This window comes from Hylobates moloch, unplaced genomic scaffold (assembly GCF_009828535.3).
Source record: "Hylobates moloch isolate HMO894 unplaced genomic scaffold, HMol_V3 SCAFFOLD_13, whole genome shotgun sequence".
NCBI lineage: Eukaryota > Metazoa > Chordata > Mammalia > Primates > Hylobatidae > Hylobates > Hylobates moloch.
In genome coordinates this window covers 33870220-33886601 of record NW_026652288.1, presented here as the reverse complement: position 1 = coordinate 33886601, position 16382 = coordinate 33870220, and the positions used below count along the sequence as shown (strand labels likewise).

Sequence of the window (16382 nt, the reverse complement as noted above, 5' to 3'; positions counted from 1 at the left end):
TCCACTCTTATGTTACTTTTTTTTAAATTATGAAGTTTCTTACGGGAAAATACATTATTGGTGGGCATTTTCTTGTAAATAAGAGCTTCCATTTCTCCTCTATTTGTTCATTGATTTGTTCAACTATATATATTCTATCAATATGGACTCAGAATCCAGTCTTATTGATTCTAATGATATGTGCGTTAACAGTTATTTTTTTAACTCTAGGTTTATTTTAATTATAGCATTCACCCATTTCAGGTGTACAAGTCAATGGTCTTTAGGAACTTTGAAGTGGAGTAATCATCATTATAATTCAGCCGAGATCACTTGCATCCCCCAGTTGGACTCCTCATGCCCATTTACTTTAAACCTCATTCTCACCTCAAATTTAGAACAACTGCTAACCTACTTTCTGTTCTATTCTACTTGTCTATTCCAGACATTTCATAGAAATGGAATCGTAGGGTCTGTGGGTTTTTGTGACTTGCTTCTTTCACTTACTGTAATGTTTTCAAGGTTCACGGGTGTTGTTGCATGGGTCAGTATTTCATTCCTTTACATTTCCAAATAAGATGCCATTGTATGAATATGCCACCATTTTTCCATCCATTTACCTATAGGAGAGCTTCTTGGTTGTGTGCAATTTGGGGTTAGTATGAATAATGCTGCTGTGAGTGTTCATGTGCTAATTGACAATATGAGTCCTTGTTGGTGGGCGACATCCCTGACCACCCTTTCATGTCTCTTTTTCTGTCTTCATGGCACTTTCCAGGCACAATTCTGCTTTCCCTGGAACTGCTTCATTCAGGACTCTGCAAATTCCCTAAAGCAGGAGGAAAATTGACCATGTCCAAGGTGAGTAGGGCTTGCATCTCTTACTGTTAAAATTCCATCTCACTACCCAGATTGTCGTGTGTTTTTCTCTGCCCTGGGAAGACTCAAGGAGAACAACAGGACTTTGAGGATCTCTTGTCACCTGGCTAATTTTTGTATTATTAGTAGAGATGGGGTTTCATCATGTTGGCCAGGCTGGTCTTGAACTTCTGACCTCAAGTGATCTGCCCGCCTCGGCCTCCCAAAGTGCTGAGATTACAGGCGTGAGCCACCGCACTCAGCCAGAAAGCCTTCAGTTAAAATGTCTAGTAATACTGGGCCGGGTGCAGTGGCTCACACTGGTAATCCCAGCACTTTGGGAGGCTGAGGCAGGCGGATCACCTGAGGTTGGGAGTTCGAGACCAGTCTGACCAACATGGAGAAACCCCATCTCTACTAAAAATACAAAATTAGCTGGGCGTAGTGGTACATGCCTGTAATCCCAGCTACTTGGTAGGCTGAAGCACGAGAATCACTTCAAACCGGGAGGCGGAGGTTGCAGTGAGCTGAGATCGGGCCATTGCACTCCAGCCTGGGCAACAAGAGCGAAACTCTGTCTCAAAAAAAAAAAAAAAAAGTCTAGTAATACCGAAGATTGGCCAGTCACTTGTGTACTATCACTCATTTACTTCTCAGAGCAGCAGAATGAGGAGGTTCCTGATCTCTTCTTCTCCTAAACTCATGAAATATGAGAAACCTGCTCAAAATCAGAGGCAATCAAGGATCAGGAATGTTAGCTATTCTGCTCAAGTGAAAGAGAGAGACGAGAAGAAAGAAAAATTGTCCACTGAGGGTCCGGTGCCCTGTTGTGTGAGTGTCTGGAGTGCTCCCTTGAGTGATGACATCCGTAGGTGGCGCTGCTTCTCCCTGTCCTGCGTTGGTGTGACCTCTTCTTTTCCAGACCTGGCACCTACTCAGGTGTACTCATTGTTCCAAGTACCCAAGGACAGTGATTACCACAGCTGTTCTTATCTCCAAATTCCTCCTTATGGCACAAGATGCCTCACACATTTTTTCTTTGGCCAGGCGCGGTGGCTCACGCCTGTAATCCCAGCACTTTCGGAGGCTGAGGGAGGTGGATCACTAGGTCAGGAGATAGAGACCATCCTGGCTAATATGGTGAAACCCCATCCACTCACCTGAGTGACAGACGAGACTCTGTCTCAAAAAAAAAAAAAAAAAAAAAATCCTAATTCTCTTATGGATGGCGTACCTCCCCTTTCTCTCTCTGTCACCCAGGCTGGAGTGCAGTGTCGCGATCTCGGCTCACTGCCAGCTCTGCCTCCCGGGTTTACACCATTCTCCTGCCTCAGCCTCCCGAGTAGCTGGGACTACAGGCGCCCGCCACCACACCTGGCTAATTTTTTTTTGTATTTTTAGTAGAGGCAGGGTTTCACTGTGTTAGCCAGGATGGTCTCGATCTGACCTCATGATCTGCCTGCCTCGGCCTCCCAAAGTGGTGGGATTACAGGCGTGAGCCACCATGCCCGGCCTGCCTCACACATTGTTACCAGAAAAAAATGACAACCTGGGGCAAAAATATTTACCCCTTGGATAGTTAAGGAAGAATAAATCCAGAATAAGAATCTTCTAAAAGGATAAAGAAAAAAGTTCAAGCAGATTGGAACAAAGAATACTAAAAGGCAATTGTAAAAGAAGAAATAGAGATGGCCAATAATCTTGAAAAGTGGTGATACTCATTTATAATAATAAGTGAGAATGATAGAATGAATTGTTCTTCCTAATCAGATTACCAAAACCATGGGAATATTTATAAACTGCTCTTGGCTATCATAAGGAGAATTAGGGTACTTGTGCTCTGTTGAATGATTAGAGAGGTAGGGAAAAAAGTGAGAAGAAAGTATGCAATTATATGATGATAATATTAAATGTGCTTATTTTTCACATTTTAATTTTCATATGAAATTCTTTTAAATGAGACAGGAGAGTCAGATGTTCTTACATCTTACTGCTTACTATATCATCTTTGCAGGATTGATAATGGAAAATATGTAAAATTAAATATTTATTCTTTAGTGTAGCTGAAAACAGATCATCAGTTCCCTGGAATACTATGGAAACCCTGAAATAGATAGTGGTAATAACAGTAATAAGTAATACCAGGTAATGTTCATTAAACACTTAGTCTGTGCCGTAGACTTTTCAGAATACTGTATATTTCTTTGCTTAATTTTTGAAAAAACTCTGTCATGTAAGAACTATTATTCAGAGAGGGAACAAGGCTTGTAGGCAAACATGTCGGAGGTCACATGGTTAGAAATGGGCAGACTCTTAGGATGTGCACTGAGGCATTCTGGCTTCTGATCAGGACACTAAATGCTGCAGTAAGCATATGTGGTTTGTGCCTTGCGAGTACAGAAGACCATAGCTGTTTCAGGATACCATGGAGCAGGTTCACTGTGCACTGATTACCAACTCGTATGAGTCCTGCGGGACACATTCACATGCAACAGATTGCATGAAGCAGATTTATTACTACAGATTGGCAGCAGGGGAGCCCAGAAGCCTAGGGTCCACTGTGAGCTGGCCATCCAGGGCTCAAGAAAGCTACCTGGAGCAGATGGAATCTTGACTGTATGTGCCCCACTTGCACCAGAGCTGAGGCACCCCAGAAGGTAACCTGCCCCCATTTATATACTTCAGGATGCCATGACTCATGGAGAAAAACTTGAAGGACATCTTCCTTCCAGGTGAGAGAGGAACAAAGCCCAGACTGTCAAAGGCAGTTCCTCCCGATACTATTACATTCCTAGAATAATCTACAGTTATTCTTGAGAACTACAAGCACTAAAGGGGAGAGAACTGGGTGGGGTCTGTATCCCAACTGTCCTGCAGTCCACCCCCTGACCCAGATATCCCCCTTAGCAAACTGGTCCATTTCATATGTCCATCGACCTCCCCAGGCCTCCCCTGATCTTGTTAGATCAGTGTAACACCTTGACTGACACAATCTCTGCCAACTTCATGGAATTATAGCTGGAATACATTCCGTGGACCCCAGAGGAGCATGACCACAAGCAGCACAGCCAGACCTTCCTGAAGTAGTAATCCTGCCCAGGTCCCAGTTATCAAAATAAGAAGCTGCCAAAGATACCAAAGAAGAATCATTCAGGCGACCTCAGTGTCTGAAGCCAGTGGACCTGCTTCTGGGTTGCCTCTCATTGAGTTTTTACAATAGCTATGTATCCAGAGAAGGCCGGAGGTGTTGGCAGTCGCAGACCCACTCCTCCCAGTAGGGCTAAAAGCACAGAGCACTTGTGTTTTTTGAACCTTCCTGAGGGAGTGAAGGGATGTTGCTGGGCTCCCAAAGCAGTGGCCGTGGAATAAGCAGTATCTATCGGCCATTGCCTGTGACAGGTGTCTCATCATTTTTCACGGGAATTCACCTGTAGGTGTAGGACATAAATCTGGAGCTAGCTGCACCTCCAGGCAGGTCCCCAATCAGCCTGGGGCACAGCTTTAGCCTTCTTGCCCAGTGGTACATCTTGCTCCCAGGGTGACATCTAGGGGCACCCCCAGCATGCCCAATGTTTAGGATCTAACAGTCTGCTAGCTTTCCAGGCATGACATTGCCCACCCTGTATCTGGGTCACCCTCCAAACCACCCACAGAGAAAGCCATAAGGCTCAGGTGCACACAGCACCCATTCCCTTGTTTGGCTGTTCTGTGACCCATTTGTGGGAATGGGGACATTATCTTTTGCCAGCCACATCTCATTTTTGGCACAGTTGCATAAGGTCAGTTCCCCCAGTATGACATTCATGCGACCCTTACAGAGAGGAATACCACTCATCCAGTCCTGGTTTTCATTATGTGGAACGTTTCTCATCCAGGTAGTCAAAGGAACATGGTGCGAGAAAGCACAGTCCACTGTAGCTTTGTTGAGGTTGTGTGATTCTGCTGCCTTACACCAGTTACCACAGGGCCCTCCAGCTCTCTCTTATGTGGCAGGTGCCAGGTTCTGACTTGACAAGCCAGGGTTATGGAGCTGTTGGTGTGCACTGTGGCATGAGGGATGCTGGTGTGGCTTACCATGGTCAGGATGAGAGGGTCACTGTGGTTGGTGATAGAATAAATCCAGGGTAGCAGATGGAACACTTAGCCAGGTAACATGAGGTGACTGCAGCTTGAGATAAGGAATGTGCTGTGCTTCCAGGCCTCTGCTGCCATATCCTTGGGGGAACAGCAGATTAATAGCTGTTGGATAGTGGGTGGGCTGAGGTGGTGCAGCAACCCAGTCTGTCTGTTCCTGTCCTGAGGCTACTACCACTGTAGACATGCATTCCCCTGGTTGTTTGGCTCAGACCTTCCTGCCTCAGTTGTTCAGTCAGGAAGGGAGGTCATGTCCTATACAAAAAGATATGCCTGCTGGTGCCAGCCACCCAAATGGAAAGATCAGGTGTCCCCAGTACCATCAGAAGGACCCTGGTACCCCCCACGGTATTCCGTGCTCTCATTCTTCACCACTGTGGGATCCCGTAGAAGTCAGGGGATGTTCAGGAAAGCATCACCTCCAGATTAGAGTCAGGAGGACCTTTGTCAGTTACCACAGTGATCTGAACCGCAAATTACCAACAGGATGTGCATTATAAAAGGGAAAAGGAAAAATAATTATTGGGAATACTGAGATTGGGGTTTCACAGCCACAGCCTCATCAACCGGCTGCCAGGTCGGGCAGATACTGACTGAATTGCTCACTGTCGCTGGGGTTATTAGCAAGGTTCATTGAAACCTATATACGTGTAGCCCAGGATGCAGCATTTAGACTCCTAGGGGGCTACATACAAGTAAACTCAATGAGTTCACTAAATAAGACCACAGGACTTCTTCATTGTTGGACTTCTGATGACGCTTGGGACAATCAAGGTGTGTCATTGTCAGGACACAAACTAGAATGAATGGGAATTCTATAAGTTGACCTACATCTCTGAAGATCCAGAAAAACTTTCCATTTTCCCCCTTGGCCTCCTCAATGTTCCTTCTCTCCCAGTAACCATTGGTCGTGAGATTGAGGTTGCATATGTTTGATGCTGTAGGAGGCAGTGACCTTCAAGGATGTGGCAGTGGTCTTCACTGAGGAGGAGCTGGGGCTGCTGGACCTTGCCCAGAGGAAGCTGTATCGAGATGTGATGCTGGAGAACTTCAGGAACCTGCTCTCAGTGGGTGAGGACAGGCATCTTCTATAAGGGAATGTCAGGCCCCAGGAGTGGTTTTGTATCCTAGGGTGTTCAAGTTTGAGTGTGCAGTGGGAACCTAAATTTCCAGTAAGTGTTACCCTGATATTATCTAGAATATGTTGGGATTAAGCATGTGACTTTGCCTGTTTACAGGGCATCAACCATTCCACCAAGATACTTTCCACTTTCTAAGGGAGGAAAAGTTTTGGATGATGGATATAGCACCCCAAAGAGAAGGGAATTCAGGTAAGAAGCAAGCAACTGTGTGTCCCTGTTTGTGACTTCCATCTGTTTTACTTCTGTGCACGTCCAACTCCACTACCTTGTTCTAAAAGGCCGAACATCTTTCCTGGATTATTATAACCTCCTTCCAGCTGGTGGCCCTGCTCTGTGCCTTCCCACCCTGACATCTGTTCTCTTCATGGCAGCTAAAATGATCCTTAGGACATGGATGTCAGATTGTCATTCCTCAGCTTAAGAGCATTTCTGGCTTCTTAATTTTATGAAAGCCTCTTTAAGTGGCTTCTAGAAACGCCTGTGGTCTACTCTTCATTCTTCACTGCCTCTTGACTACATCTCCCATACTCTCCCTCTTTCTCCATCTTTTCTGGCCACCTTGTCATCCCTCTTGTTTCTGCATCCTGCCAAGGATACTGTATCGCCTGTTGCTGGTACCCAATGACCACGAACTTAGATGATTAAATAAGAAGCATTTATTATTTCTCTGTTCTTTAGGCCTGAAGTCTGACACAGCTCACTGGGCAAAAATCAAGCTGTCTTAGGGCTTTGTTCCTTTCTGGATGTTCATGGGGAGAAGCCTTCACTTTGTTTTACCAGTTCCTAGACACTGTCCACACTCCGTGGCTCTAGTTTCCATTCCTCCATCTTTGAAGGCAGCTACATTGCATCTTTGGCCATTCTTCCAGAGTCACGCTCCCTCTGCCACTCTTCTTATGCCTATGTCTTCCACCTTTCAGGTCCCTTGTGATTGCATTCATCACTCCTGCATGATCCAAGTTGACTTTCCTACTTTCCGCTTAGCTGATTAGTGACTTCAATGACATCTGCAGCCTTAATCTGCCTTGCTGTGTAATGTTTCAGAATCATAGGTCCTGAAGGTTGGATGTGGACATCTTTCAGGAAGAATTATGTTCCCTACTACAGAAGCTTCTGCCTCAGAGCCCTCACTTGCTTTTCTCTCTGACGGGAATCCTCTGTCCCCACAAAACTTACTGACCCCCTCTGTTAGTTTATGCAGGTCTCTGCTGAGTTTTCATGTCATGGAAGAGGTCATCTTCAAGCACCCTATTGAAAATACCATCCTATCTTTACTTGGCCTGCAAGTATTATGTGTCATATGCTTTTGTTTACTGATATATCACCTGTTCCCTTTCAAATATAATCTCTACAAGGTGTTTATTTGTTTGTTTATGACTGCATCTTCAGCGTCTAGAATAGTCCTAGTACACAGAGGGATCTGTAAATATTTGGTATCCTGATGAATGAATTAATGGATGGGGGGACTTCACTGTAGGAATCATGGAGCTAGCTAATAAGTAATACATGAACCAGAGTGTATGAAATATATTAGTCCCTTGGAAGCCATAGGGGTTTGATTTCAGGACCCCACATGGATACCGAAAGCCAGAGATGTTCAAGTTCCTGATATATGTGAAGTATTTGCCTATAACCTATGTACATCCTCCCATATACTTTAAATCATGTCTAGACCAGTTATAATACCAAATGCAATGCCTACCTGTCACTTCATTCACAAGAATTCAACATAGGACTCAGTGTGTGAGAAATTCCAGTTTTGCTCTTTGGAACTGGAATTTTTTTCCCTAAATATTTTTTATGCACTGTTGGTTGAATCCATGGATGCCAAACCCATGGATATGGAGGGCTGATTATATATGGCAGAACAGTTTTTTTTTTTTTTTTCTCTGTGGATGGCTGCTTATCCATTTTCAACTTTCTTGGGTTTCCTTGACATGATTGGTTTTATGTGTGTGGAGTTGACCCATGTCCTGTGGAAACTTCTAAGCATAGCATTTTTTTCATGACCACACTGAGTAATATGCCTTCCCTGAGACCTACCCTGGAGCTTTCCATAGGGAGCATATTTATATCTGGGAAGAAGTCTTTTTGAATGATGATTTCCAGCTAGCTTTCCTTTGAGAGATTTACCCATCTGCAGCCCATTTGCCTTTTCCAAAGTCGGCCCGCACTTCACTGCCTCCAGGTTCCTCCTTCCTTCCCTTAGAGGGGGAAGAATGAGGATGAGAGGACACAAGTTATGTAGCTGAATGTTGACTCTGTTTCTGGTCATCTTTCTTCAAAAATGTGTATATTTCCCTCATCTTTACACTATGCAAATTTAATTGTCAAAAAGTTCAAGGACACAGATTTTACAGGCTTTTTGTTTATTTTTATAGATTTAGTGCTATATTTTGAACTGGTAAGCTTTATGACCAGGAAGGAATTGGGGAATTACTTACTCAAAATAGAAACATCCTGAGAGACCTTCCCTTCTCTTGAAAGATCTCTTATTTATAAGTCACAGTGTATTAAATATATCCATGTACCTATGAGACAGGATGGTTCCCTTGACTGTCTTTGCGGGCGGGAACTTCAGGGTTTGTTTCACTCAGCTCACCGCTGTCCACTCCTTGCAGGAGGCAGCGTGCAAGCGAGCGAGTGCAGGAACTGGAGCAAATGAATGCTGGAATTGGCGGGTCGCTCCTCTCTGGCGAGAGCAGGCTCTGTTGTGCACGCCCCACAGCAGTGTCCAAGCGTGTTACAACCCATGCTGTTTCAGCTCTGCCATCTGGGGATGGCCAAGTGCCAATCAGCTCAGTGGAGCATCAGAGTAGCAGCCCCTGCCCTCTTGGCACCTGGGTTCTTGTCCAGCATCCAGGAAGAATCAGGTCACATGAACTGTGTGAAAGGTGATGAATGCAGAAGACTTTATTGAGCGGTGGGTGGTTCTCAGCAGAAAAGGAGGCTGGAAAGGGGATGGGAAGGGGATCAACATGTTCCGGAAGCCAGGCCATTTGTGGCTGGGCCCCTCTCCAAAGCCGCACCTTCTGAAGTTAGCCACATCTATCCGTAGTTTCCGACACTCAGTTGCTTCTCTGCTCACCGCTCAGCGACTTGTATCCTTGCCACTCAGCTGCTTGTGTTGCTCTGCCAGCTGAAATCTTTTATGGGCACAGGATAGTGGCAGGCAGGCCAAAAAAGCAACATTTGGGCAGAAAAATGGGGTCATCTGTTTTAACTTAGGGCCGAGGTTCTAGGCTTAAGGGTGGAGTTTAGCCAGGTATACTGATAGGTACCCACCTACCTATTAATATTTTCCAAGATTCAACCTTTGGAACTTAACTCTCCATCAGAAAAATTTACCTAATTCAGGACTTGGTAATATCCTGACAAAGTTTTGAACATTTTGTGAGCATGAACCATAGTAAGAAACACCTCTTTAAGTATAACCTGGACAGTTTTCATGTGTGTGGATGTATGTGAGTGACTTTAGCTGACATTTCATGTAATGACACCTTTCCTGCTTGTCCCCACGCTGTGACAATTTTCATTCTGGTTCCTTTGTGTAAATATCTATTGCAGGTTTTAACTTTATTCAGCTCATTGGTGTGTAGTCTTGAATATAAAAACAGTTATAAAGGCCTGTTTATCGACATCACAGGCTTTCTTTTCATTCCGAGTGATTCTTCACATCATTGATTGTCTGATGAAGAGCATCCTCCTTTTTGGACCCCTGGAAGGACAGCCTTCCAGATTCCCCTCAGAACTGCAGTTGTCTGTCCCTGTACTCTTTCTGATAACCAAGTTACTATCCACATCAAAACAGAAAAATAAGATTAAGTATTTTATACGTGTCGTGCAAAATTCTTGTACAGGAATACTTTTGATTTGTAGATATAAACATTCGAAGGTGTTTGATGTTTAGTATCATGAAGGGTTAAACTAAAAAATTTAATGGGATATTTTACAGAGAACTGCTCTCACTTCACTCCAAGTGCAAATTTGGGAGTTTTTCAAAACTACCTTCACGTTCAATAATTTCCTAGAAAGACTCTCAGAACTCACTGGATGCATTTATTCTCACAGTTACTAATTTTTACAGGGAAAAGATGCATATTATAGTTAATCAAGGGGAAAAACCAAATAAGACAGAGTCCGGTGATGTACCAAATGTGGATCTCCTATTGTATTCTCACAGTAGAGAGTCGGGCATGTTACATACCCAAAATTAGCGTGTGACTTAGACACAGGGAACCACCAGTCAGGGAAACTCAACTGAGTGCTGGGATCCAGAGTAATTATTGGGGCTCCATTACATAGCCATAATTGGTTGGTTGATTCCTGTGTGTTTATTTAGTCTTTTGGTCCACTGGTTCCCTGTGACCTAAAGACCCACATTAAATCACATTGTTATTTTTTCTGACATGGGGAATGCCACCTGCCATTTCCCATCCCCCAAAGCTATGGCTAGTCACAACCCTAAATTATATTATTTCACTATCAAGAGTTACCCAAGATTTGCCCCCAAGCAGACAGAGAGACTCTCCTCAGGCATGCCCCTTCAAGATCCTTCAGATTACTTCTCAGATACTGAGGACAAAGTCCCTACCTCTGTTTAGTTAGGTTAACTTCTTTTCTTATTTTTAAAAATGTTTGTTAAGCCATCTCGTACTGAAAGGAAGTCTAACTTCTTTATAAGGATATACAATATACAGGCAAGTATACAAAGTATTTATTATGTTACTGCTTTCCCTTAGAGTTCCTTTTGATTCATATTTCATTATGTACATAATAGTTTAGTAATTTATCATGTAAGATTTCAGACAGAGTTGGAAATTTTAAAAATAGTAACAGGTTAAATGTATGTATCATATTAATTTTTTATTAAATTTTTTATTTATATCAAGGATTTTATATTTGAGATGTGGTATGGTTTTTTCTTTTTTTCTTTCTTTCTTTCTTTTTTTTTTTTTTTTTTTTTGAGACAGAGTCTCACTCTGTTGCCCAGGCTGGAGTGCAGTGGCATGATCTCAGCTTGCTGCAACCTGCACCTCCTGGGTTCAAGCAATTCTCCTGCCTCAGCCTCCCAAGTATCTGGGATTATAGGTGTGCGCCACCACACCTGGCTGATTTTTGTATTTTTAGTAGAGACGGGGTTTCACTATGTTGGTCAGGCTGGTCCTGAACTCCTGACTTCAAGTGATCCGCCTGCCTCAGCCTCCCAAAGTGCTGGGATTATGGGTGTGAGCCACCGTGCCCAGCAACATGGTGTGGTTTTAGATTGCTTTCATGCAAACCAGAAACCAGTGTGCACTTGGAAAACATAAACTGAACGTTCATTGAAGTTTCATACCATGTCCTAAGTGTGAACTCTTAAAAACACTGAACAGGGCATAGCTTGTCCTGATGTCTTAATTTTGTATTCTGGTAGGAGGCAAGATCCAACCTGAGATGAAGACTGTTCCAGAAGCAGGACCACATGAAGGGTGGTCCTGCCAACAGATCTGGGAAGAAATTGCAAGTAATTTAACCAGGCCTCAAGACTCTACCATAAAGAGCTCTCAGTTCTTTGAACAGGGTGATGCCCACTCCCAGGTTGAGGAAGGACTATCTATAATGCACACAGGACAGAAACCTTCCAATCGTGGGAAGTGTAAACAATCCTTCAGTGATATTTCCATCTTTGATCTTCCTCAGCAAATACACTCAACAGAGAAGTCTCATTCCTGTGATGAGTGTGGAAAAAGCTTTTGTTACATCTCAGCACTTCATATTCATCAGAGAGTCCACCTGGGAGAGAAACTCTTTAAGTGTGACGTGTGCGGTAAGGAATTCAGTCAGAGTTTACATCTGCAAACTCATCAGAGAGTCCACACTGGAGAGAAACCTTTCAAATGTGAACAATGTGGGAGAGGCTTCAGATGTAGATCAGCACTTACAGTTCATTGCAAATTACACATGGGAGAGAAACATTATAATTGTGAGGCATGTGGGAGGGCCTTCATTCATGATTTCCAGCTTCAGAAACATCAGAGAATTCACACAGGGGAGAAGCCATTCAAATGTGAGATATGTAGTGTGAGCTTCCGTCTTAGGTCAAGTCTTAATAGGCATTGTGTGGTCCACACAGGAAAGAAACCAAACAACACTGGGGAATATGGAAAAGGCTTCATTGGTAGGCTGGATTTGTGTAAGCATCAGACGATCCACACAGGAGAGAAACCATACAATTGTAAGGAATGTGGGAAGAGCTTCAGACGGTCCTCATATCTTTTGATCCATCAGCGAGTCCACACTGGAGAAAAGCCATACAAATGTGACAAGTGTGGGAAGAGCTACATTACTAAGTCAGGTCTTGACTTGCACCATAGAGCCCACACAGGAGAGAGACCTTATAACTGTGATGACTGTGGGAAGAGCTTTAGACAGGCCTCAAGTATTTTGAATCATAAGAGACTCCACTGCCGAAAAAAACCATTCAAATGTGAGGATTGTGGAAAGAAGCTTGTACACAGGTCATACTGTAAAGACCAACAAAAAAACCATAGTGGAGAAAACCCATCCAAATGTGAGGACTGTGGGAAGCGCTACAAGAGGCGCTTGAATCTGGATATAATTTTATCATTATTTTTAAATGACACGTAAGTGTACATATTTATGGGGTACAGTGTGATATTTAAATATATGTATATGATGTATAATGATCAAATCAGTGTAATTAGCATATTTATCACCTCAAACAATTATCTCTTTTTTGTGTTGAGAAAATTAAAAATTCATTGTTCCAGCAATTTGAAAATAAATTGTTGTTGATGATAGTCACCTTTAGTGCTGCAGAACAGTAGAACTTCTTCCTCCTATCTACCTGTACTTTTGTATCCATTAGCCAACCTTTGGCCATCCCACCTATCCCCTACCCGTCCCTGCCTCTAGAGCCACTGTTCTCACTACTTCTAAGAAATCAGCTTTTTTAGCTTCCCCATGTGAGTGAGGACAGTTTAAAGTAAGTGTTTCAGCCATAGCTCAGCATACCCCAGTGGTCGTGGGACTGTCAGAGCAGAGAATGCTTGTAAGTCATGCTGCAGGGTTTCTTTTTTTTTCTTTTTTTTTTTTTTTTTTTTTTTTTTGAGACGGAGTCTCGCTCTGTCACCCAGGCTGGAGTACAGTGGCGCGATCTAGGCTCACTGCTAGCTCCGCCTCCCGGGTTCACGCCATTCTCCTGCCTCAGCCTCTCCGAGTAGCTGGAACTACAGGCGCCCGCCACCATGCCCGGCTAATTTTTTTTTTTTTTTGTATTTTTAGTAGAGACGGGGTTTCACCGTGGTCTCGATCTCCTGACCTTGTGATCCGCCTGCCTCGGCCTCCCAAAGTGCTGGGATTACAAGCGTGAGCCACTGCGCCCGGCCTATGCTGCAGGGTTTCTAACAGAAGTTTGACAATTAGTTATTATTCAGGAGACAGGTCATAGTATAAGAGTTTGTTCACACACTTTCAAAACACTAATGATGAACATGTCAAAATTGATGACCACTAGAATGTCAGCCACGTGTGTCTTTGTATTTTTGCTGCATCCTTACATCGCTTGAGTCTGGAAGATTGAGGCTGCAGTGACCTGTGATAGTGCTACTGCACTCCAGCCAGGGCAACAGAGTGAGACCCTGTTTCAAAAAAAGAAAATTTAAATAAATACCTTTGTTTGTTTCTGGACAAGCATCTGTGTTTCTGGAATTTTTTTTTTAGTGTACATACATAGTGTGTTACAATTATATTCTTATTTTCTTCAGCAGTGAATATTTGCTGGTATTTTTCTATTTTATAATTGTATGCATTATTTTTAGATTTCTCAGTGAACATCAGAAACTCCATCTCTACAAGAAATACAATAATTATCTAGTTGTGGTGGTGTATGTCTGTAGTCCCAGCTGGAGACTACTGGAGAGGCTGAAGTGGGAGGATCGCTTGAACCCAGGAGGCAGATATATAGACAAATGGAATAGAATTGAGAGTCCATAAAGAAACCCATACATCTAAGGCCACTTGATTTTCAAGAAGGATCCAAGATTACTTTATGAAGACAGAAGAGTCTCTTCGACCAATACTGCTGGGACACCTATACACAGACACACAACATAATGAAGTTAGATCGTGTCTCACCCTACACTTAAAAATTAACTCAAAATTCATCAGTGACCTAATGTAATAGCTAAACTATAAAAGTATTAGAAGAAAACATAGAAGTAAATCTTCCTGACTTTATTTGGAATGGATTCTTCAATGAAACAACATAAGCAAAAGCAAATAAAAATACCTAAATGGGACCTAAGTTTTAAAAAATGCTATGCATACATGGACATTGTCAAGAACATGAAAAGACCATACAGCATGAGTTCTACTGTCCAGATTATATAAAGAATTCTTACAACTCAATAACAAACCACCCAATTAAAAAAATGGGCAAAGGGCTGGGTGCAGCGTCTCATGCCTGTAATCCCAGCACTTTGGGAGGCTGAGGTGGGAAGTTAAGGCCAGGAGTTCAAGACCAGCCTGGCCAACATGGTGAAACCCTGTCTTTACTAAAAATACAACTAGCTGGATGTGGTGGCCTCCTGGGCTCAAACCATCCTTCCACCTCAGCCTCTTGAGCAGCTGAGACTACAGGCGTGCGCCACTGCCTCCGGTTAAGTTTTGTATTTTTCTGTAGAGATGAGGTTCCTCCGTGTTGCCCAGGCTGGTCTCGAACTCCTGCACTCAAGTAATCTGTTCACCTCAGCCTCCAAAAGTGCTGAGATTACAGGCATGAGCCACTGCACCCAGCCTAAAAAAAAATCCTAATTTTTATGGGTACACATATGGAGTATATATTTTGATACAAGCATACAAGGCATAATAATCACAGGGTAAATGGGGTATGTTACCACAAGCATTTATCAGTTTTTTTTGTGTTAGAAACAATCCATACTCATTTAGTTATTTCAAATGTACAATAAATTATTGTTGACTGTAACTGTTGTGCTATCAAATACTAGATCTTATTCATTCTATCTAAGTATATTTTTGTACCCACTAACCATCCCCACTTCCCTCACCACCAACCCTACCTTTCCCTCCCTCTGGTAACCAACATTCTGCTCTCTGTCTCCATGCATTCAATTGTTTTAATTTTTAGCTCCTACAAATAAGTGAGAACATGTGAAGTTTGTCTTTCTGTGCCTGACTTATTTCACTGAATGTAATGTCCTCCAGTTCCATCCATATTGTTGCAAATAACAAAATCTCATTCTTTTTGTGGCTGAATAGTACTCCATTGTGTATATGTCCATTTCCTGTATCCATTAATCTGTTGATGGACACTTAGGTTGCTTCCAAATTTTGGTTATTGTGAATAGTACTGCAATAAACATTGCAGGGGAGGGTGCAGATATCACTTTGATATAGTTTTAATTTTTTGAGGAACCTCCATACTGTTCTCCACAGTGGTTGTACTAATTTACATTCCCACCAACAATGTGCGAGGATTCCCTCCCTCATTCCTTCCACATCCTCACCAACATTTGATATTGCCTGTCTTTTGAATAAAAGCTATTTTAACTGGAGTGAGATATCTCATGGTAGTTTTGATTTGCGTTTATCTGATGATCTATGATGTAGAGTACCTTTTCATACACCTGTTTGCCATTCGCATGCCCTCTTTCGAGAAATGTCTATTCAGATATTTTGCTCATTTTTAAATTGAATTGTTAAATTTTTTCCTATTGGGTTTGAGCTCCTTATATTCTGGTTATTAATCCCTTGTCAGATGGATAGTTTGCAAATATTTTCTCCTATTGTGTGGGTTGTCTCTTCACATTGTTGATTGCTTCCTTTGCTGTGCAGAAGCTTTTTAACTTGATGTGATCCCATTTGTCCATTTTTGCTTTGGTTGTCTATGCTTTTGGGGTATTACTCGAAATCTTTGCCCAGACCAATGTCTTGGAGCATTTCCCCAATGTTTTCTTGTAGTAGTTTCATAGTTCGAGGTTTTAGATTTAAGTCTTTAATCCATTTCGATTTTATTTTTGTATATGGTGAACAATAGGGGTGAAGTTTCATTCTTCTATATGTGGATATCATGTTTTTCTAGCACCATTTATTGAAGAGACTGTCCTTTTCCCAATATATATACTTAGCACCTTTGTTGAAAGTGAGCTCACTGTAGGTGTAGAAATTTATTTTTGGATTTTCTAGTTTATGCAGTGCTAAAAAGAATGTACTGTACATGAAGTGATTTCTAGGTTATGTTGTTAC

At 42.6% G+C, this 16382-nt stretch overlaps 1 protein-coding gene across 2 annotated transcripts in view; it reads left to right on the top strand.

The window, feature by feature from the left end:
* LOC116480570 (zinc finger protein 223) overlaps positions 1–15778 on the top strand; it is a 52248-nt gene extending 36470 nt beyond the window's left edge. For both annotated transcript variants that reach the window (XM_058426481.1, XM_058426480.1), the window contains exons 4-8: positions 758–840; positions 5916–6042; positions 6210–6302; positions 11530–12739; positions 13937–15778. In XM_058426481.1, coding sequence (XP_058282464.1) covers positions 758–840; positions 5916–6042; positions 6210–6302; positions 11530–12739; positions 13937–14111 — 1688 coding nt within the window. In that variant the 3' untranslated portion in view covers positions 14112–15778. The remainder of the gene's footprint in view (positions 1–757; positions 841–5915; positions 6043–6209; positions 6303–11529; positions 12740–13936) is intronic.
* The last annotated feature ends 604 nt before the right edge of the window (positions 15779–16382 follow it).